At 31.8% G+C, this 23933-nt stretch overlaps 1 protein-coding gene across 9 annotated transcripts in view; it reads left to right on the top strand.

The window, feature by feature from the left end:
- The window catches only part of LOC111003058 (collagen alpha-1(XVIII) chain), a 122255-nt gene that overhangs the window by 84360 nt on the left and 13962 nt on the right, over positions 1–23933 (top strand). For 6 of the 9 annotated variants that reach the window (XM_045627972.1, XM_022273414.2, XM_022273415.2 and 3 more), the window contains exons 3-8: positions 147–226; positions 2621–3168; positions 18221–18292; positions 18773–18823; positions 22637–22721; positions 23583–23629. In XM_045627972.1, the coding sequence (XP_045483928.1) occupies positions 147–226; positions 2621–3168; positions 18221–18292; positions 18773–18823; positions 22637–22721; positions 23583–23629 (883 nt within the window). Of the gene's footprint in view, positions 1–146; positions 227–2620; positions 3169–14640; positions 14907–17946; positions 18293–18772; positions 18824–22636; positions 22722–23582; positions 23630–23933 lie in introns of those variants that run through there. The other 3 variants (XM_022273417.2, XM_022273416.2, XM_045627974.1) reach the window with 2 other exon arrangements.

Below are 23933 nucleotides of genomic sequence, written 5' to 3'. Positions count from 1 at the left end.
CTCTATAAAATAGGATAACCAATATTATTAGAAAATTTGAGTGTTTGTGTTGAACACTGAGAGAGCTAATTCCAGCTTATAAATAAGTGAATATCGTAGGTTTTAAAAGGGGTTTATTAATTAACATAGTGTAATATATATTTCAGATTGCTGTTTCTGTCGCTACTCCTACATTCATCGCACGGCTTTGGCAATGAAGGACTTTTTGGTTCGAAATACCCAAACGGTATGTTAAGAATTAATTATAGTATATAATTTTAAACTTCTTAAGAACTTAAAACATTTTTTTAAATGTAACATTCTTCGTGCTTAGTGACTATCGCCTATAATATAAGACGGTGTGGTTTTGAATTTGTTGACACATTTTAAGCATGAGCAAACGGACCCTAGGTGTTAACTTTACGACACTTACTGCCGTCCATGGACACCTGCATCATCAGGAGACTTGCAAGAACGAGCTGGTCTTCACCGCTATTCTTTTGAAAGCCCCTAAAAGGAACCCTTAAGAAATACCAGGAATGGAACTTAAAGTGGTGATGCGTATAGACTTTGCAGTTTGCCTTAAAATATTAATGAAATTGTTCATTTGTTTCACTAATAAGAAATAATTGTAAAATGTTTTTCATCCATCCAAATCTCTTCTCACCACCAGTCTCAAAATTAATTGTTTACATTTTTTTATAGAATTTGGTTATTGCGTTTAGAAACTTGTACAAATCCATTTCATATCTAATAAAACATCTTCGCAAAGTTATAAACCATATTCTTTATACTAGCTTCCGTAAGCAATAACTCTTATTATACGATTCACAGAATGTAATAGGTTTTGGGTTTAACGATGTGCTAAGGAGCGGAATTTATTTGAACTAATTAGGATTGATTATGTATTTTTTGATGTTATGGATTATTTTGCGACATGTCTGAGTCTTAGACAAATCGAATCGTCATTAACTTCAACAAAAACTGAAGGAGAAAGTTATCATTTTGTGTGATTTTTTTTACTTACAAATTCTTATTCTTACCTGGTGACTTCTCTAACACAGGTTCCTTGACGTGATATTTATTAAATGCAATTCATATTTTTTTATTTTTTTATTTTTAAGCATGAGATAAAATTAAAACTCTTCACAGTAACGTCCAAACTCCAACATCAAAGATATCCGTGGTACTAGGATAAATGTGTTTAAGGATTTATATATGTCTATTAGCCATGGCAATAACATTCTTACAAAAAAATCCGCATCAAAATCGTTAAATTTGCTAAGACACGTTAAACTTATATTTTGGGGATAGCACCTAATGCAACATAATATTATTGTAAATGTCCTTTGGCATTTTCAAAGACTATCCGCGCTTTTGCATGTGATATTTTAAAAACACTGATCTTTAAGTTTGGCCAATTATTTATATTGTATAGCCACACCGATTCTTGTCATAATCCTCTAGAAACACCCGATCGCCGGTCGTGCAATTTGATAGGAATTTTTCACCAATTAAATTATTTTTTTAGTAAAATTAGCGCGTATTTGCAGATTTTAAGAAATTATCCAAGGCATTTTTAAAAGCGATCAGAGAGATTGGACTAAATACACTTTCCGGAAGCCATTTTGGTAAAAAGTTCATTAGGGAATTTTTATTATATCCAGTCTTGGCTCTTTAGAAGATTTGTTTCTAAGTGCTCTAACGTATGTATAATGTGAATTCACCGTTACACTGCCCCTATACCTCCTTTACCAATGGCCTTATTTGGAACCACGATACCTATTTACTGTTCCGTTCAAAGCATTGCTAATTGTTCGCCTGAAACGAAATTCTCTATTTCGTTTTATACCCCAAGTTGGAATTGAGGTGTAAAATAATCGTTTCAAGTGAAACGGTACAGTAACGTTTTATTGACAGAAAATCTGCGAGAAATCTTTTAAAATCATCCGTTTTTTTTTCTTTGTTATATTATATATAAAATATTTTTATTCAAGATATAATTTAACTTAACTTTTTATTATTTACTTAATTAGATTTTTTAAAGCGTTACAGATATTAAGAAATTAAAATAAATTACTTTTATTTTAATTTCTTAATATCTTTAACGCTACACTTTGATTGCAAAAATATAAAATAATCATAATATTTTTTTAACTTTCTAAGTCAAAACTAAATTTTTTACCAGCGGTCAAAAAAGTCACTACTAGAATGCGATACATCTGCTGGTATTCAAATCTTATAAATAATTTTTAAAAAGTGTTTTTATAGAATAAGGGGCAAATCGGCAGAAGGCTCGTCTGATGTTAAGTGATACCGCTGCCCAATGACACTCTCGCGTGTGTGTTGCCGACCTCTTAAGAATTGATCGAAGTCAAAGGGATGATAGCAAAACTATTTCTTATGTTTTAAGCGTTATTTTTACCAATTACCGCCATTATTATAACTATCCAGACATTATAATTAGCTTGACTACAGTCTTTCATATTATTTTTAGACTATTAACTTTCACGTTAAACGAAATAAACTAGCGAATACGTAGCAATTTCATTCTATTCCAATTTCGAAAACTTATAACGAACCACGACGCAATTCAAAGCACACATAAAACAAGGATAAATTATACGTTTCCGTTTTTCAGATATCCCCGAATACGACTTGCTGCACGCTATCGGAGTTCCATTTAGCAATCCGAAGACCCAGTACTTCGATGAAGGCCTCGACGGTTTTCCGGCTTACGGGCTCAAGCCGGGATCCGATATTAAATCTCCGTATCGACTCTTTATGCCCGAGAAACTTTACGCTGAATTCTCTATAACGGCTACTGTACGACCGGCAAATAAGGACGGCGGATTCCTCTTTTCTGTCGTTAACCCTTTGGAAACTGTGGTCCAACTCGGTGTACAGCTTATACCGTCTGGACCCGGATTGACTAATATTTCTTTGCTATATACAGATGCGAATATTTACGCCTTATCCCAAACAATCGCTTCGTTCGTGGTACCTTCGTTTTCTAAGAAGTGGACACGATTCGCATTGAGAGTAACAAATGATAATGTTACGTTATTTCTGAATTGCTTAGAGTTTGATACGGTTGTTGTTAAGAGAAATCCGCAGGAATTAGTCTTTGATTCTGCCTCGACTTTGTATGTCGGTCAGGCGGGTCCACTCATCTCTGGAGCTTTCCATGTAAGTACCTAATTATATCCACGTTTAAATTACTTTAGAATATTATAGAATTTTGTGTCATACCTATCAAAGTTACAGTACAATAAAAGATACGATTTCTAAGGATGCCTTTGCTAGCTTTAATACGTTTAGGGCCTGTTTCACAATGTTTGGATAAAGTCATAAATATGCAACACATAAATTACCCGAAAGATAAAAGTTCCGAATAATATACTTGGCATTTCATGACAAATAGCACTATCTGACAGTCGTGAAACACAAAAATACTGTTTATCCAACCAATAAGTAATAAATAGCTTATTTGGAACTTATCCGGACATTGTGAAACATGCCCTAAATATAAGGTGTATTAATATTTTGGCTGACAAGACAAATATCGTTAAATATATATCTAACTACCGTTAAACCTTCACAGATTGTGTGATTTTAAATCTTAAAAAGACCGAATAAACGGAATAAACGGAATTGTATCAGAACATTTGTATGTACCAATTCTGTTAAACTAATACCCCTGACGACCATTACCATCGGAACTTTTCTATTAAGTTGAACTTATCCGAAGTTAGTATCGTTTTCCCACCCACTTTGTGTAATTATGTGTTAACTTGTGTGGGACTTTGTGTTATAATTCAATATTGCCGGGTTTCGGTATGCGGAGAGGATTACAAATTAGAACTAATGTTATTGGCGTAAATATCTGTTTTTTGTCGTTTAATTTTGTCGATTGGAAATAAGTTAAACGGGATTTGTATGTAATCCATACAATATTGGAGTATTATGATATTTCAAAATCTTCGGTGCACTTCTTATGTTTTAATGTTATATTCTTTAGCTCAATTGTGTGGGAAAGCTACGAGCCTGATCCTAGAGAAATGTGATAATTAAAAAAAGACAAGTGAATATTTTAAGTGTCTTAATGATCACAATATTTTGTCAAAATAAATGCACCTTGTTTTGTATGTAAATCATAAAACAGTGCAGTACTCTGTATTAAAATCAGTGATTTTGCTATATTCGTTAGCTCTAGTATATGGGAAAACTACGAGCCTGATCCTAGATAATTGGGACAATTATTATGAAAATGATACGCAAATCCTTTTAGTGACTTAATGATCACGATTCACGATATAACTCCTAACGTTTACACAATAAAAATTACATTTTAATAATCGGGATGATACAATATATTGTAATATACATACACATACCTTGACAAAAGAGCTTAAGAAAATGTATATATGTGATGTGCGACACAATAATGTCCCATTCACAACGACATAAAAATCTATACAGGCGTACGTCATCCATCACACCCTATTCAGATCCCAAATATTCCCTTTTACGAAGATTCCACGTCCCAAGATTGTAAGGGATGCGTTTATCACGTGTTTTCGGAGACAAAGCTATGCCGAATACACATATAAATAGTTTTATTGAACCTTTCTTGCTTCAATATAATACTAGGTAATATTTTTTTATATCTTATGTTTTATCGTTATAACCCTGAAGGATACAATAAGGGATGAACTTAAATAGAGCAAATTACTTAAAATCAAAGTAAAGCCTATAATTTTGAAAACCAAATTACTTGTAACAATGACACATTAAATATATATTCTGAGAACAAAAGAATGAACTAAAAAAATTTACATTTCTGTCTCGATTTTAAAAAGAAATAAAGATTGACTTTGAAAGAATCAAAGTAAAAGATGGTCTGGCCTGTTCAATACCAAATTGCTTACAATACTTACTTACACATTAATTAAACATCTTGGTAAACAAATATTAGGTTTTATATTTGGTTAAAACTGATATATAACTGTATTTGATTGTAAAAGGAACCTCCCTCTGTGAATTGAACAACACAAATTAAATGAAATTCATGTCAATCAATCAAAGCACCTAATAGTAGCTCAAAAATAAAAATTATATAACCACAGAAAAATTCGGAATATATATTATATAACTATTCAAATTTTGAATTACAGAATGTGATATGCAAATAGGATAAATAAAACTTGCGAGAAACTTTACCTGGTAACCAGCATCCAAGCGCAGTGCCAAGAAAAACAACTCGGTTTCCAACACTTCCCAAACTTTGGCCTCGTTAGCATTTTGGCTTAGATGCTGGAATTATAACTACCGCGGAAATTGAATAAGCTGTTTTAGTTTAGAAACTTGCGTGGATAACATCCCTTGACATTTATAATAACAAAAAGTGTACACTTTATAAAGGCCGACTTACTCGCGAGCCCTCTGGCATTGAGTGTCCATGGGCGGCCCCCTGTTCTATAAAAAAAACTTATACATCCTACAAAGCTTTAAAAAAATTACTCTTACTGCCATTCTTTTAAATTTATTTTAGCTTTGACCTCAGACAGGTGCTTTGATTAAAATGCACATGTTTTAATTAAATTCACATGCTTTGATTAAAGTACAGTAATTAAGAGTTAATGAGGAAAATTATATTCTAATGATATGGTTGAAATTTCATAAATGGGATTAGACAATCGGAAATTATTTTATATAGCCATAAAATAGATTCCATTCCAAGTAAATTTTTGCAAACCAATTTTTGCTTATCTACTCATTAAAATTCCCAATTATTGAAAATTTATAATATGTCTTCGTTTATCAGTCGTCGCGCTTTTAGTTTAAAAATCTTTTTGCTGTATTCGGCATGGCAAAATTTCGTAATTCGAAATTTCAAATACTCACGAGAAAGTTCGTTGGGAAACTCGAAGTTTTTTAGCAATAAGTATATATGCACAAACGAAGAAGTTAAATATAACTTTCATTACGATTTACATACACTATATTTTTGACTTTATGAAGCAGAAGCTGTCATATAAATTATAAACACCATTATATGTTTAAAACCATGTCATTATTATAGCTTTTTCAGCAATAGATAAAAAATAAAGCTTTTAAAATTTCCTCCAAGTAAAAATATTTCAAGCCATCGACACGAGTGGATTCAGATTCAGGATATCAACGCGTAGCGCGAAGTATGCATTCGCTAGGGATGTCATTTGAGAGCTCTCGGGCAATTCAGACACCAAATTAGAAGTGGTATGATTTTACAAACTGAATGTAAGCTTTAATAAGATATGGGGCGAATAGTAAACAGCATCGTATAATCGAAAATATGACAGTTAGTTTTAATTAACATTGAATCTTTATCACATCGTATTTGATTTAAAAAAATATATATTGCTAATTTTTTAAAATTGGAACCGCCAAAGTTTGCAATGTTTTTCTGAAAGATTTTTTAAATACTAAATAAATCGCAGTAAATTTAATCAGATACTTAACTTACTAATATATTAAATTAATATTTCACAATATATTTTCTTATATCAGATTAGTTTTATTCAAATATTTTGACTACTTCTATACCAGTGTAACTTGTGGATTCAAATTTGTTTATTACAAGCAAAATATAGGTTGATGATGTGATGCAAGTACTACTAAATGTTTAAGGAACGAACATGTAATGTGCTTCACTCGGACCAGTTGAATAATGAAAGCAGAAATCGATTTTAGTTCTGCTCAAACCAGAATTTGTTAGCGCATAATATTTCATATCTTATTGAAATTCTCAGAAAGCCTTTCATTCGTAACCAGCACACTGATTTCCTACTTCGTGTATATCATATATTAATATCTATTTAAACTGGGGATGGGTTTGATTCCTTACAACGCCCTATGTAAAAGAAAAGGTAAACATATTTAACCTACCTTTGTTTTTATTAGCGGTCACGCAATTATAACATTTTGTTTGACTGTCATGGGAAAAGAATAGCACCGGACTTATTTATCTATCATTATAGTTCGTTAATGTCCTAGAGGGTGTCCAGTTTATCCTTCACCGTAGTTTTTCACCTTGCTCGAAGTCTTTCCTCGCTGGTAGTCTTTCTCTTTCCCTCATGTGTATGTGTATGTACACTCTATTATATACCCAAGCACCTGCTTGGGTATATAATAGAGTGAAGGGCCTATCCATTTCCATATATGTCCCTAGATCTGCTGGCTAATCGGGGTTTCTCCGCATTTCTTATTCATTCATTATAAAGAATAATATTTATTTTCTCCCATTTACAACTGGTTTCCGAACTAGGTAAGAATCTGTGACATGGATAACCAGGCTTGCATTCCACAGCAAAGTCATATTGAGTGGTAACAGAAAGTACATACATAAATGCGTAGGCAAACAAACGTGTCAAATAAGGAAAGAAAAACAAAACAAAGCAGTTAGAAGTTAGTAGAAGTAAAGTTGTATAGATGTATTTTAGGGTGTGTGTATCTGTGTATAATAGTGGGAGGGTATGTACGCGTGGGTGAGTGAGTGTTAGATGTGTGTGTGGGTATATTTCAGGCACATGCCTGAGAACATATGTAAAAATTATTTTATTACATAGTATATATACATAGTATATATATATATAATATAAATACTTATTAATATTTTTTTCACTTTGTCTTACCCAAGTCTAATATTAGCGCGAAGGCGAAAACATGTACTTACTTTTTCTTATGTTTATAAATGAATTATTTATTATAACAGATGTAACGCTGTTAATATAACCGACTAGATAATTGTCTATTGTTTGTTTTGACTGCTCCGTGTGTTCAAAGGGGATGAACGTGTTTAAAATTCATAAACGTGATGTTTTGGTTATTTTTACCCCATTTTGTGGGAATGTTTTTGTTACTCGTTATAGAGGATTGTTGGGCTAGTGGTTTCAACGTGCTACTGTCATCACTGGGGTCGAATGATTGCCAGCTATAATGAACTTTCTATGTGCGCGTTTAACACTCGGTCGCACGGTGAAGGAAAACCTCGAAGGAAACTGGCATGCCTTGCATGCATTCCAAAAAGGCGATGGTGTGTGTCACGGAAGATAATAAACAATAACCAAGCTTTAAATGAACTGTAAGGTTTAAATTAAAGGTTAAAAAGGTTTACTTCTATGCTATTATTATTGTATATCTAATTTTAACTTGCAACAAGTAAAGTCCATTACATTTATTGCCGTTAATTCGTTGATAAGAGATGAGTACTGAACAATTTTATCCGCCATTATTCCGCTAGATGTAAGTTATTTTTGCGCTGTTTATCGTAAACATTTATTAAACTCTTAGCGAGGTTGAACTCAGTCTAGATCCACCGGTTGTATCGCCAGCACGTAGTTTTTTGTAGTGCTAACACTGTCGATCAAATGACAGCTGTCAATGTGATACCAACTTAGTGGGGTGATGCCGCGTGTGCCTTTTATCGAAAAATTATATTTAACAGACTCGGCCAAGCGTTGCTGTGGCTAATGTTTTAGTTATATTACATAGTAGTAAACAAGTAGTAGTATTCAAGGGAAACGGTAGGAGAACTTATGTGAAAGGTAGATAGCTTATGTGAATCGTTGGTACTACTTTTAACACAGCGCCATTTATTTAGAATTGTATCAAATAATAAACAAATAAATTGCAATAAAATAATATTGCGGCTATACATTGAGATGTAAGCTATCCTATCTTTTAAGTTGGATCAAACTGCTCACGGTGTGTAAATTTAATTTAAAATCGGTTAAGTAGTCCATCGCGGACTAACAACGTGACACGTGATTTTTATATATTAAGATAACTGATCTCAATAAGAAGAAGGTTGAGGTCAGCTAAATTTAATAATACTTAATGCTATAATTTGTCTAAATTTGCATAATTTATTTAACAACACTCACAATGAAGACAACAAAGATAAAGTTATTAACACCCATGTTTATTGATTATTAATCAAACGTAAAAGTTTACAATTTTTTTATCAAAAAAGGCCGTTTTCCCCCTGTAAATAAATATAAAAAACATAAATGTTTACATTAGGTATTATGTATGGGATTAACAGAAAAAAAATCGGTAATAAATAAACATATATCTGACACATTCTCAAAATACTTATTAAAATTTCATACAAATATTTTACATTTAATATACTACTAGAATGTGTTAAATTTGTAGAACTAGCTAATTGAGGGTATACTTATAGCTTTTTGTGCACAATCCTTGTAAGTCCTTTGAAGCCATCCCACGTTAGAGGGACGTAATTTATGTGGAATGTATAACAGAGGAATGTGGACTTGGGTAAGGCATTTAAGGTTAAGCCTTCGAATATTTTCTTTGAGGGTTAATAGACAACTATGATTTTTGTTTGATGTTGAGGTACCAAAATAGTTCAAGGGGCAAAATTTCATTATGCATAACTTGTTTTGATAGAGATAAAAAATTATGCCTAGGTAAGTCGCAAGAGATACCAATTTTAGTATTAAATTTTCGCAAAACTTAATTCCAAATTTGTGATTAGATTGGTAATGGTAAGAAAACTATATCAAAATGATATCGACTGACGGTGGGATCCTTCCTTGGGACAAAGTCTTTTGCCTTCCCGCAAAGGCCACCCACTAAAATGGGTCTCCATGGGCGAAGACTGCCGGTTTTGGGCCAAAAAAAATTAAGTTCTTAGATGAACTCATTTGCATTTTTGTTTCAGAGTCGTATTGTAAGAAATAATTATCCAATCTTAAATGCCAAGTTCTCTGCTTGCTAATTTCTCAAGACGTTTCTTATTAAAATTTATTGGCAAACATTTATTTTCTTATTCTATGATTATTTATTTACCGATAATATACCCTTTACTCTTTTTGACACTGGTCAAACATAGTGATCGTTTTTTTATTAAAAACATGAAGGATTAATTCCTAAAATACGAAATAAAATTATTCCAACTTTTGATCTTTTGTAGTAAAAAAGAGTGTGTGTACTTATGTACACGCGTTAGAAGTTATACTTCTTTGGCGTATGAAAAAAAAATAACTAAAATGCAGTAGTGATTAACGATAAATATTAAAATTAATCAAAAAGATTTTATTTAAATAAATAAATTATTAGTAAATACTATCACCGGCCTATATGAAATTGATTTAAAAACACCAAAATAATATTTATTTACACTGTTTAATTGTACTGTTACGAAACACGTGTTCTAAATATAAAAATACTAGAATATACAACTTGAACATAGGTATCGATTTCCATGCCACCTAGACCTAACTTTACGATGTCGAATTTAGGTGTCGGCGTGCGCGCGCATCGTAAAATTTCACTCTCATCATTTTTCTCAATTGCGCCAAAAGAAGTATAACTTCTAACGCGTGTACATACACTCTTTTTTAGTAGAAAAGATCAATAAATTTTTATAATAATTATTATTATTAGTATTAAAAAATGATTTTGTGACCGTTGCTTGGGCCAACCAGCGCGCGATACACCATGTAAAAACTAAATTTGTAATTGTTGTAATTTGGCGATTAAAAAGAGTAGCGGAGTACTGGCAGTAATTGTAAAAATAGAAGCATTAAATGCAATAATTTTTTTCGACGTTCATAAGTGCACATTGTGAATTTGGATTAGAATTTGTATTTAATTTGATTGTAAACGTAACCAGCCGATTTATTACTAAATTCAACAAATTGCCGGGCTATAGAAGCGTCAGTTATCTTTACTTGTAATTAAGTCTTGGATAAAGCAGTGAAGTAAATATTTAACGATAACTAGCCCACTGTGGTCCTTGAGATAACGAGGTCGGGAGACTGGGCGACGCCATTATATTGACTTAAACACTGGCGTTGAGACTCGAGGAACCCTCTTGTGACTGTGCCAAAAATTCACCAATTATCCGGACGCATTTTGACGCAGGTTTTACACTTGAAACGTCAAGTTTTGTGAATTTTATTGTATGATTTTTGAGTGTTCCGTCTCAACGTTAGAAACAATTACATCTTTAATGGTCAATCTTCTTAGTACTTAGAGTAAAATTCAGAAACGAGACTAAACGCTACTGAACAAAATTACTTAAAAATGTGTTGCATGTTTGGATCTAGAAGGATGGCCTTACTCATTTGGAGTCTGTGTCTGTAGCCCATCTGTTTAGAAAATGTTGGTGTTCCCACAAGCAAGCATTTACAAAAAATACACTATATATATATAATACTATTACTATATATATATAATATTGACGAAATTTCCATCCTCCAGCCCTCTATTAGTTAAAATTTAAATCGATACAAACTTACATTTGACATTTATTTATTTAGTCTAAAATATATAAGTATACAATATTAATTATAAAATAACATAAAACACAGTAGACCTCTAATATACCCTCCCATCAGGTTAGTATGTTTTTTGTGGTTGATTTTTTCCCTTTGGAGTTGAGATGTCTCAACGGTAGAGTTGAAGTGCAAAGGCTCTAATTAAAGATTTCAGTTGGCGCCTGGTAGATAGTAACCGGTGACCCAATAGTTCCTGTTTTCATCTCAACGAATAAGTATCGCAATACAGCGAGAAAATGCTACCACCATTAAATGAACACTGTCACAGGAGCCAAACTTTTTGAATTTGTTTGAATTTTCTATTTATTAGGAATATTAGTACTGGGTTCGTTGTACATAGTCCTTAATAAAACTACAAATATTTAAGAAATATTTTTTTTCAGAAAGCATTATTTGATTTAAAAGCTCCGTAAAAACATTCAGAAAGCCGATACTTTTAGTGTAGCTAAGAATAGGAAAGCACTTAGATAAGACACTAAAACTGATACGAGGCACTCTAATGGTGAGATAATTTTGAGCAAAACCGAATTATTTGTTATCTAGTGGTTATTAGATAAAGTTATATTGTAGTAGCATTTACGCGTCTGTAGTTATTCTTATATTTACCGTTTGGTATATTTCCTCAGTTATTTTATTTGTAAAAAACTGTTTTCTTTATAATTGACACATGACAAATTTTATTTTAGATAAATTTTGAAAAACATCTTACTGCGATGAGGTCACCCATTGTATTCTTTTTTAATTACATTTTTTGTGTATCGTTTTATGTTCTAAATTAATAGTGAAAATGTAATAAAAACCACGCCTATTATCATATAAAAATAAATTAATTTATTACGTAATTTTTCTTAAATTCTTCGATAAACAAAAAAATTTAACGCGAAGAAATTACTTTCGTAATTTCGTAACTGTGATAAATCAACTTTAATCCATAGAATCCATCGCACATGGTAATGCCACATAAAAAAGAAAAACAATCTGCCATTCCTAAGGCCTTCGATCTGGGTCAGCATCACAGACTAGACGTCGCCAACTCGCTGGGGATATCGACTTGCTACCAGCTGATGCTACAGTACCGTCTAAGCGGGCAAACCGTTCTGCCGAAAAATACGCGTAAATTAAAATAATAAACTGTATCTATGTGGACTGGATTCAGTAGTTATAATCTGTGGTTTGTGTTAGTGAATATTCCGCGCAAAAATTACCTACAACAACTTTTAAATTTCGAACTATTTATTGATATTTTGTTAATTTTCACTATACGAATACATTACATTAGACATACAATAAAAAATAAGCATTAGACATACAATAAAAAAAATTAAAAATATATTCTCTTACATAAAGTATTAGGTACTAGCGGCATTGTCTCGTTGGATCGCGATACTTATACTTCGGGCGGTTCAGTACCTACTGTCGATCAAGTGTCTGCTTATGTCCTAAAGGACATGTGCATTGTGCAGTATGCAATATTTGGAATACAATCGAACGTTTAAATATTATTTCTTTTGATTTAAGTAAATCTTTAAATTTACTATAAACTTGTACATCATTTGTAAGAATATTATTAAGAATTAAATTTATTTTCTTTATTAATATAGATTTCTTAATAAATATGCTTTGGGCACAATTTTATCGGCTTCAAATATTCAGCGTATTCCTAATACTTTCAACACTTGCCAACAGCCTAAATAAAATAAACCAGATTCGATCTCTCAACTGTTTATAAATAACATTTGTTTATTCTCTTTATTGGAGTATTCATTGAATATATACATTCATATATTTTAAATACAGAATTTTTGAAGTGAAAACTTTAACGGCGTTGTACACTTTTTGGAATGGGTAAAAAATGTTAAACTCGCGTCAGGATACGTTACAAAAATTCGTAAGACGGATGGAGAGTAGACAGCTGGCACGGCACATTTAATGTAATATAAATTGTCATGTTTGTGTACGATAGCACAATAAATAAATATTGTATTCTAAGACATTAATAATAGTACTTTTACTAGTTAGTACTGATAATTAAAGCAATTCGCGCAACAATTATTCCCTGACCATTCCAAAATATCAGACATGCACAACGTTAATATTCAAGTTTTGACTTCTGCCGACATTCCAGGAGTACAACCCGTCGTTTTTTATACAAGAGTCATCTCAACCTTTTATTTTTCTACCAAACCTAGTGCGTGGTAATATGGCCTGCCTAATGAAAGTACTATCTGCTACCTTAGATCGATCACAAAATGACGCCTTATCTAACAATGCTGTGTGTAGTTATCAAAAGGAAATAAGTATCTGATGTATGTGTTTGTTGTAAAATAATTTATATTTATAAAGCTTCAGCAGTCATAGAGTTTATCCAATACCATTAATTTAAATTAATATTACTACTTTTCTTTCAAGAATGCCTTTAGCTGTTCGACGTTACTGAAAAGACAGAATTATAAAGATAATTTTTAATATTAATATACAATATATTAAAGAGATACTACACGGTATTGACCTTTTTGATGGATGCATTAAATTCTAAGCAAGCCTTTAAATATACCCTCTTATTTTATGGAGCTTTTAAAACTGTTTATCATGTCTAAATATTTTTTCTTCACTATTTGAATGTGCTTTTAAAAATAACTACGAAATAATCTTCTAAGTATCTTTTCAATTTAGATATGTCACCTAAGACATGTTTGCTATTAACTTTTTATAAGGCGTTAAACAATATAATACCGTAACTGTCATCGTAATATTAATATTACTACTTTTCTTTCAAGAATGCCTTTAGCTGTTCGACGTTACTGAAAAGACAGAATTATAAAGATAATTTTTATTATTAATATACAATATATTAAAGAGATACTACACGGTATTGACCTTTTTGATGGATGCATTAAATTCTAAGCAAGCCTTTAAATATGCCCTCTTATTTTATGGAGCTTTTAAAACTGTTTATCATGTCTAAATATTTTTTCTTCACTATTTGAATGTGCTTTTAAAAATAACTACGAAATAATCTTCTAAGTATCTTTTCAATTTAGATATGTCACCTAAGACATGTTTGCTATTAACTTTTTATAAGGCGTTACCTTTTGCATAAAAATATAGATAATATCCAAAAATATTTAACAATGCCAAGTATCGATTTTACAATGTAGTCCTGATGATTAAATCCTTGTTATATGTTCAAATATGACATAACCGTTCAGGAAGCCTGCACATAGATTCCCCGATTCTTATAAGCCTGCGTAAAGGTTTGAAATGTGTATTAACAATATAGTTCTTTCATGAGACATTCAATTATAGATAGAGAGCAATTTGAAGCTAAGGAAGCTACTTTGTACCTAGACAAATATGTACCTTAAAAGCTAATAAAACGTTATAAATAAGTGCATCATGGCAATGGTGGTATCGACTAAAACTAAGATGTGTATGTGTACATTATTAGTGTTAGTGCTGTTAGGGATTGGACTGGCTGTAGCGTCTACGATGAAACTGTTTGATAGTGTTGAGCATAAAGTGGGAAAAGCTGAGATGTATAGCCAATGGAAATCTGCACCTCGGACAGTTGAATCTGTAAGTAATTTGTTTACAATGTTTCAGGTTGTAATAGAGTAAGCATCTGGATTTCTTATTCAAAGCTTTCACCGTAATAAGCTTAAAACTCTACCTCGGCAACAACAGGCATTGTTGTTTAGTATAAAAAAAGATACAAAAAAATAATTTATTTGAGAAAAACCTAAGTCCCATATAAAAACTAAGATGTTCATGTGTTGTATTATATTTAAAAAATATATGTCAAATTAAATAAAGAATTGCATTAATTTTTGTGAGTGTGATATCGTTTTCAAATGTTATCATCTTAGTTTTAATCATTATAACCTTGTATGTATATGTGAGAGAAGAAATAAAGATTATTATTATTATTATTATTGTTTTAAGGCTATGACACCAAAAAGGCCTGTGTATAAGCGTAGTATCTTTTAACACTCGCCTTCCATTTCATATAGCATGTATCAATCAACGCCAAAGCCTTCTCGAATATAAATTAATGACCCGGCTAGAAATATAGCCACAATCAAACTCAAATAAAATCACTCTTTTTGCGAAAACGATTACTCTCCAGAGATTGACCAGCCTTATACAACGTTATTACAACGCATCCAGTTTATATAGACCCCTCATATAAAATGTTACTTTAAATACGCCGAGGGAAAATTACTAAGGGAATAACGAGGGAGATCTTGTTACACTGGTTCTTGGTTACGTGGTGGTGCGCTGGAAGAAAATCTTGTGACCTATAAAATTAATGGCATTCGTATGTTTTCTGAAATGGCCCGGAATGGATGGTAGCTCTTAATCTTCGAGTCCTAACTTAGCTTTATAATTTGTTCCCATTTTGCTACGTTTCTTTGTTATTTCTCAGGTTGAATGCTTTCTAACCTTTCATCAACAAATACATTGTAACGAATACCGCAATTGATTTCTTTCAGCTGAAATAATTAGGAGCTAGTCAGTATTCGCAACCAACGCAATCTACTAACAAAGAGATTCAAATCTTCAAAGACATGACTTCATTGAAGAATGGCCTAATTTTATTCAAATGAAAATCAATCAAGAACACCAAATTTATGAGTGTGTTCGGAACACACACGTGGCCGATTTTAATTTAGTTCGAATATCAAAAATAAAATACCTTACTCTTAAATCTCATTCCTTCTTATAATAGTAAAGCTGAAAATGTTTAGAACTGGCCAGTTAGAAACATTCCTAATGAAAACTTTTAGAATTTTTCAATTTTAGAACTCTAATGTCATATTGCATTCATTTGTCATTTGTTTTTGTGAATTGGCGGCAAATCTTGTACACGTAAAAATGAACGCCCTCGAAGCAGGGTATTCCTACACCAGGACTATGCTTTAGTGTACTCCGCAAAACGGGCTGTTGAATATTTGACTATGGCAGGTGTCGATGAGTCATCCGCCATAGAGTCCTGACCTGGCGCCCTGCGACTTCAATTTATTCCCAATAACTAAAGTTACAATTTGAGCTTGACGAGCCCTGAAGATGCGGTGAAAGCGTACACGAAAATGCCATAGAAGAAACTCGTAAGGAAGAATGGGACTGTGTAGAGAGGAACGGAGATTACTTCAAAAAACAATAAAAGTATTGGCAACTACACATAAAAAATATCTTTATTAATATAGGTAAATAAATATGCGTTAGGGCATAACTTTAGTTTTAGATTGGTTTTAGGTACAATGCTTACATTGAATGCCTCGGCTTTGTTCAAGGACAAAATTTAACATCACTGAGCATCCTGTCAGTCTGGCTTAGTTCTGACATGACAGTTTGATAATACTCACTAGATTTATGGTGGAAAATAAATGAGATATATATGCAGAACATGAGGCTTTAATCTCTATAGCGAACAATTTTAAATTACAAAATTCAATCATGTTTCAATGTATCCAATATGGCAACTCGTTAAAACTTAAAACGTTTTGTCCCACCGTAAACCACACACACCGCGAAATATTATTTACTCAGTGGTGTCATGGAAATGGCTGGTGTAGTCCGACGTATTTTTTAATTAAAAATCTGAAATCGAAAAATTGTTTTAGACTAGGTTCACCTTTTGTTCAACGTTGATTAGTTGGAAATTTTTTCGTTATTAAACTGAACCCGCGATTCGGTGAATTTGAAATATCCATTTACCGTTATGTGGTCAAAAATGTTTAATGTTTTATGACTTTTGTGTTACTGTGTCCTTGTTACTGTCGGATAAATACTTGTTGATTGTTACTTCATGGATATTGAGATCGTCATTAGTGGGTTTAGTGGGCGTCATATGGGTATAATGCGAGCACATAGAACACATTTTTTATCGTAAAACATTTAATTTAGATTCATTCCTTTTAACACAAAAAATAATACTTTAGCTTAAGTTATAATAAAGAGCGGGTTTAAGGCACCTATCTCACTTTAAACACAATCTACAACATCTAATTCGCTCAAACATCTCTTAATACTCTGAGTACTCAATCAGAACTGTTTTTTAAATTCCCTGTACGCACTATCAAAAGTCAAAATGGCGCTTCGATGCCTCTTGAGGCATTTGCTCTGCTCTGATTGGTCGTAACCATACTCGAAGTTTTATTCGATAAGTTATGCATATGAAACAATTAAATAATTACAAAACAAATTTTATCCTATTAAATTATGATTCCTAATCTATAGTGATTATATAATATATAGTGACTGATGAAATCTCACAGATACATTTTCTGATAATACTAGCATTCCTTGACAAATTCATATAAAACGTAAATTCTACAAAAGATAAGTGGCTGACTTTCAGCTGAAGTTAGTAAAATAAAAGTATAAAAAAACTGAAAATATACAAAATGACACTAACGGCTTCAATATTACATTGCTATCAATTCTGATTTATGACAGCGATTGGCCATACAATCTTACGTCCAGCGTAAATTGATCCTTCGTGAGCATTTATTTAGCTTCAACTACATGGTTCACAGGTAACACAATAAACTGGTTGTTTACAAGATGTCAAGATATGGCGCGAGTTTGTTTGAAATTTAGTGCTGTACGGCGCATGCGTTGATTGACACGGGTGCGAGTGCGCATCTTAACCGGATGTTTTAGCAACCGCCACCACGGTTCATTATCATCATTTTACTTACAGTATTCTTACGATTAATGCGGTTAGCATTAAAACTTGTGTTTCATAATTATTTTTTTTAATCAATTTATTTATAAAAATATTAAATACACAATATACGTGAAGGTTTCGGTACCGTCGTCAGATTATCTTGTCAGCCAAAATGGGATCAGTTTGGTTCCAAGTGTTAACATTGGTAATAATACAGGGTGCGTTTCAAGAGCTGAAGCTTTTTGGAGCGCCTTCACAAGCCGAAGTTCAGTGTGTGAACACATTTGAGGTAAGTTTTGTTCATAATAATTATGCAATTGCTTATACTTTTACTTAAAATAATATCTTAGGATTTTAGATACAGAGGTAGGATAGATATTTCATTAATAGGTCTTCATACATAAAATTGCATACATACTAAAAAATATATCGCTGTTGTAGCTTTTAACAGGAGAACTCGTCTCTTTTTATAAAAGCGAAAACATAATTTGACAGAAAGAGACGATTTTATATGTAACGAGTTAGTCTATAGTAACTTCGTACAAATAATATTAGTCGCACATTTCAAATATAAAAAAAGATCCCTAAAGAGTCCATAAGCAGGAATACAAAATTAAATTATATCCTGTGGGATTTGAAAATTCTTTCATAGGAGGATTTTTGAAGGACGTACTCTTGAGAATCTTATTTAATTGCATTTGTATAAAAATGTTACTCAATTGAGTCTGACCTACTTTCATACAGATTATAATTAATTATGGTTTGACAGGATATAGGCAAAGGCGGCGAAGGAGACGAGATTTATATTGACAATTCATTGGTGATTATTATTTCCTTTTTTTTATGACTGATATTAATCCAACAAAATCCTATTAATAATACTTTAAAAATGGTATTTTAAGAATATAAACTGAAGTATTTTTTTACATACATAATTTTTTACAAAGGTCTGTCGGTTAAAAACTTCCACTCAAAATCACGTCATTTCGGCTCCTAATCTACGACTCGTAGTTTTTACGCCTGGTATTTTGATATAGATACCTGCGGTTGGGATAAATAAATGGAATAGTATCAGTTATTGTTTTACTAACACCAATTGTGACGTCTTGGTACTAATGTTATTGTTTTGCACTATTGTGTATGTTTATTACTAAAATAATAATATTTAACTATTTTAATAACTAATACTTAACCCGTAATTCTACAATGAAGATGATGTTTACCTAAGTCAAGAAGTAATAGGACTCATATTTTGCTTTTTATTAACTGTGGTAATTGTTTAATGTTGCAGTGTAAGTATCATTGCAAAATTGAACAAGAAATTTTATTTTTGTTGATAAGGTTATGCACTTCTTGCACATTACACTTAGTATTTCTTTTTTGTTTTTTTCCTCCTAGGGTTGTCTTGAAAAAATTGTTAATAGCGATAAGACCACCCTTTGGAGCCCCAATAATTTAATTTATATATTTCTGTTAAATGTAACAAAGTTTAAAAAGTTTATAAAATTGAATCTTACTCTTAATTTTGCACTACGTTGTAACCATGTTAATATTATCAAATAGTTTATCAAACTCACACTAGAGATAACTAACTTTAGGAACAGCGAAATAATCATTTACTAAGTACCTACTTATGATATCTAGGCTGGTGAAATCGTTTGTATTTAAGAATTTCCTTGACTTGATTTATTCATTTAATAGTCTTCGTGTTACCACAAACATTGCATGAATACTACGGAAAAATAAAATAGCTTATAAAACACAAAACTTAGCAGGACATAGTATCGTCAGTCAATAATAGATATTGGCTGACGATACTATGCCATGAGAAAACGATTAGTATTTCAGTTATGTTTTTCCATATGTATTAATAAAATGCACCACATCATTAATTAGGCATCGTCTATCTTCTATAAGTAGCGGCGAACATATTTTTACGAAAATTGAGGTAAATAAGAGAATCAAGTAAATAGTGCTTACGTAATACTTAAACATCCCCTTACGTAGCATAAAACTTCAGGATTTTCTACCAGGTTGACATATAAATGTGCGGTACATAAACGAAATACTTCACGATAACTCACTGAATGGGAAATATTCATTAAATAACAATAAACATTAACTCAAGGAGTTAGATTGTCTCGACATAGCCATTCTTAACATAAGTTTAATATGACTGTCTCACGTCAATGACCGCGTTAGTCATTCCATGAAAATATAGTATACGTCATCATTATTTTGTAATTGGGACCTAGTAGAGTAAACATCTAAAATTATTGACTTTATCTAAAAAAATCAAAGGGCTATTTTTTGTCTACATTCAGTTATAGTTCTGTTTGTGACACGACGATCGAGCTGTTAGATTATTAGGCTTTGAAACAAATTGGTTGCGTAAAATGGATTGACTGATGGATTTTAAAATGGACTATAAAAATCTGTTGAAAAAAATTAGTTTGTGTCGCTACGTTGGTTGTAATCTATCGCTTATAATTCCATGATTTATTAACATATAGATAACGATGACCGGTTTCAGTATTAAAATGCATTATGTTTGTTTACATAAGATTTTTTAAGTTAATTAAGTACACCCATTTTACATAATGCTATCTATAGAATATGTTACGAGCTATCTTTTCTAAAACATATGACAATTATGGTAAACATAATGGTTACCAAAAAATTAAAATACTAGTAATACAATGGTATAGGTATTAGATAGGCACTGAACCATGTTTTTTTTTAAATTATCAGCCAACTATCAAATAAGTCAAGCACTGGGCAGGTTTTTGTGCTAACAGCCAATTCTTATTATATAACCACGACACAGTACAAATCTATTTAGATATATTTTTAATTTTAGTAGACATTAGAAGCTTTTGGATATTATGTAAATGATTTTATCTGCCCATGCAGACATCGAGGGCAATATCGAATATGTAATTGATAAGAACGATAAAAAAATCAACGATATTTTCGAGCAAATATTCCATTGGAAACCACAAAATAATTCCCGACGCCGAATCGTATTTACTTTGCCGCGAAAATGTAAACAAATAAGTCGTTATGCAAACATTTTCGGCAATCGCTCGCTATCGTAAAGCTCTGGACACATTAACAATATTTAGTGAAAGAAACTACATCTAAGCCTGATGCATGCGACTTTATCAGCGGACAAATCTAAAAATATATTTTTAAAGAGCAAAATCGTATTCAAAAGCATTTCTTACGTAAAAAGATATTCGTCTTCATTTGTTGAGAAACGTGATACATGTGTAAATTCTGGGCCCAATTTACGGTGAAATAAAAATATTTCGAAGCATTACTCAATCGATATATGTAAACAAATTTGTAACAAAATCTGTTGTATATCATATTAGAAATGTTTAGTACTAAACAAATATGACATCATTCAAACAAAAAGTTTGCTCTGTTTGTCAGTGTTGCAGCTAAAGCAGTGTCTGATATAAGGTTCATTTCGTTAATAAAAAGTTTATAACTATTTACTTTCCTAGGAGGGACAGGAGCATTATCCACCGATCGTACGCTGTAACATAACTAGATACATATTCCGCGTGGTATTGGTGAGAGTAGGCCTTTTCTTAAGTTTTTCAATGTAACGTAATCGCGGCTAGAACCGTATGCTAGATTAACTTATATGCAATTTTCTTATACCCTTGAAACACATCTAATAATTCATTGATAATAAAAATTGCTAGAATAATTATGTTCATAATTTTAAACTAATAAAACGCTCGAAGCGCTCGCTCCAACTCGTGTGCCTATCACTGAAGCTACATACAGTTATATATTGCAATGTTAGTTCATTTGCTTGTCAACGCTTGTTTGATTATCGTTACGTGCCAATTTATCGGGTCAACCTTCTTTTTGCGATAAATTCGAAGCTTATGTTAGACCGGTTAACTGATTTTCGTAGACTACGGCTTATTCATATATTAAAATAACTGGCTAAACTAGACGTCCGCTGTTAGGAACTGTAAAATCTCTATTACAAATTTCGTTATTTTTCACTAAACTAAACTAAGGAGTTGATTGATAAGTTCGATACATCCATTTGTCTTCATATCACCTTACTATACACCGGTACTGTTTATCGGTATGTATAATTTAACTTGATATTATAAGTTACATCGGTATATAACATGACAAAATTTTGCTTGATCAAACAGTTTGCTTATGCATTAATATTTTTTTGAACAGGGGGCAAACTAGCAGGAGGCACACTCTTAATGCCAGAGGGCTTGCGAGTGCGTTTCCGGCCTTTTAAGAATTGAAATCTAGATCTAGATCCTTTATTACAGCCTCTTACTAATTTACTTCTAACGTACTAACAAAACTAAACACCCGAACCTAGTTATTATAGTTTATATCGACTTTAAATGTGATAAAACATTCAAATAATTAAAATACTTGGTAATGTATGCTCCAACATGCTAAAATACAGAATACAGAGAAGTATCCATTCTAGTAAAACAACGCATTTTAAATCCGATAAAAAATTTGTGTAATATTTCGTAAAACGCTAAGCTAACAAAGACAAACGTACTGAGTAAGCCGCTTAATTATTGCACAGATGTATTTAAACATGCATTCTATGTAATTAATTGTTTCGCAGGTGGACCAAGAAGAGGGGGATGTTGAGGGGTCGGGGAGGTATGGGACGATTCCGCCATTTCCGCCTCCACCACCCGGACTTAACGGTAAAACAACTGTTATTAAGGGCTGGACATTTTTGTATACTTTATAATATACGTGCGTGTGTTTACAGATTTTCGTTACTATTGGTTTTTGTAATAATTACTTTTACTATATCAAGGTTGACGTCTGAATTGGAGGCGTCTAAATACAGAGAATAATTGCGTACTATAATACTTAATAATTAACTACTGTATAATATGTAAGCAGAATATAAAGGTAATATATAATCCGATATTAGCCAATGCCTTCACTTGTTCTGTTTGGAGGGCATAGGAATTGTTTTCCAGTAAAATCAAACAAATCTGTGTTAAGTAGTCCAAGTTTAACCACGCACTTTTTATCGATAGTCATTTTGTATATAACACAGCCTATAAAAACTAAGTAACATGGCTTACCATTTTTTTAATATTGTATAATAGACATATTATAATTTATAAACTAAATCTTCTATTAATTGAACAGTTATACAATATTTAGACACCGTGTAATAGCTGGCTTTGGGGAGCGTATTTATCTCAAGTCGAGGGATCGTGCAGTAACCATGTTTGCTTGGATTAACGACTGTTTGTTTTAAACGATACGTAATTACTGTGGGTGACTTATGAACTCGAGAACTTTACACAGAACATATTTAGTTTAAGAATTTAAGCAAGAAACTTTACATAATTTGAAAATCAGGCGTTCGATTTTTAAATATATACTAAGCTTATTTAAAAAACTGTTAAAATAACTTTTATTTTAATTATAAATTTTTTTAATTTTAATTATATTTTTTTACAGAACAACGTTTTTATATACATATACATAATGTTAAAGTTAAGTACTTGAAAAAGAATATTTTACCGTTATGTTTTTTATTTCAGGTTATGCCCCAATCTTAAGAGGTGAAAAGGGAGAGAGAGGACCAAGGGCAAGCATTTTATTTATTTTAATAAATATATGTTACTTTTATATACATTTTTATTGACGACGAAGACGAAGACTACCTTATTTTTATTTAAACTTTTATAAGTGAAAATTCAGCGCCATATTAAAAACGATAACCGTGTTTTATGACAAATTATATCTTCTCTTTATTAGTGAACTACTTTTTAATAAAGTATTATAAAATTATTGCAACGAATATCGATCCTTCGGTGAACGAAGAATTGCGTTCCACAGTTACAGAAATATTTGTATTTATTTTTAATAAATAAAGCACAAGGCTAAATAAC

This window comes from Pieris rapae, chromosome 4, assembly GCF_905147795.1.
Source record: "Pieris rapae chromosome 4, ilPieRapa1.1, whole genome shotgun sequence".
NCBI lineage: Eukaryota > Metazoa > Arthropoda > Insecta > Lepidoptera > Pieridae > Pieris > Pieris rapae.
This window is presented reverse-complemented; position numbering and strand designations above follow the sequence as displayed.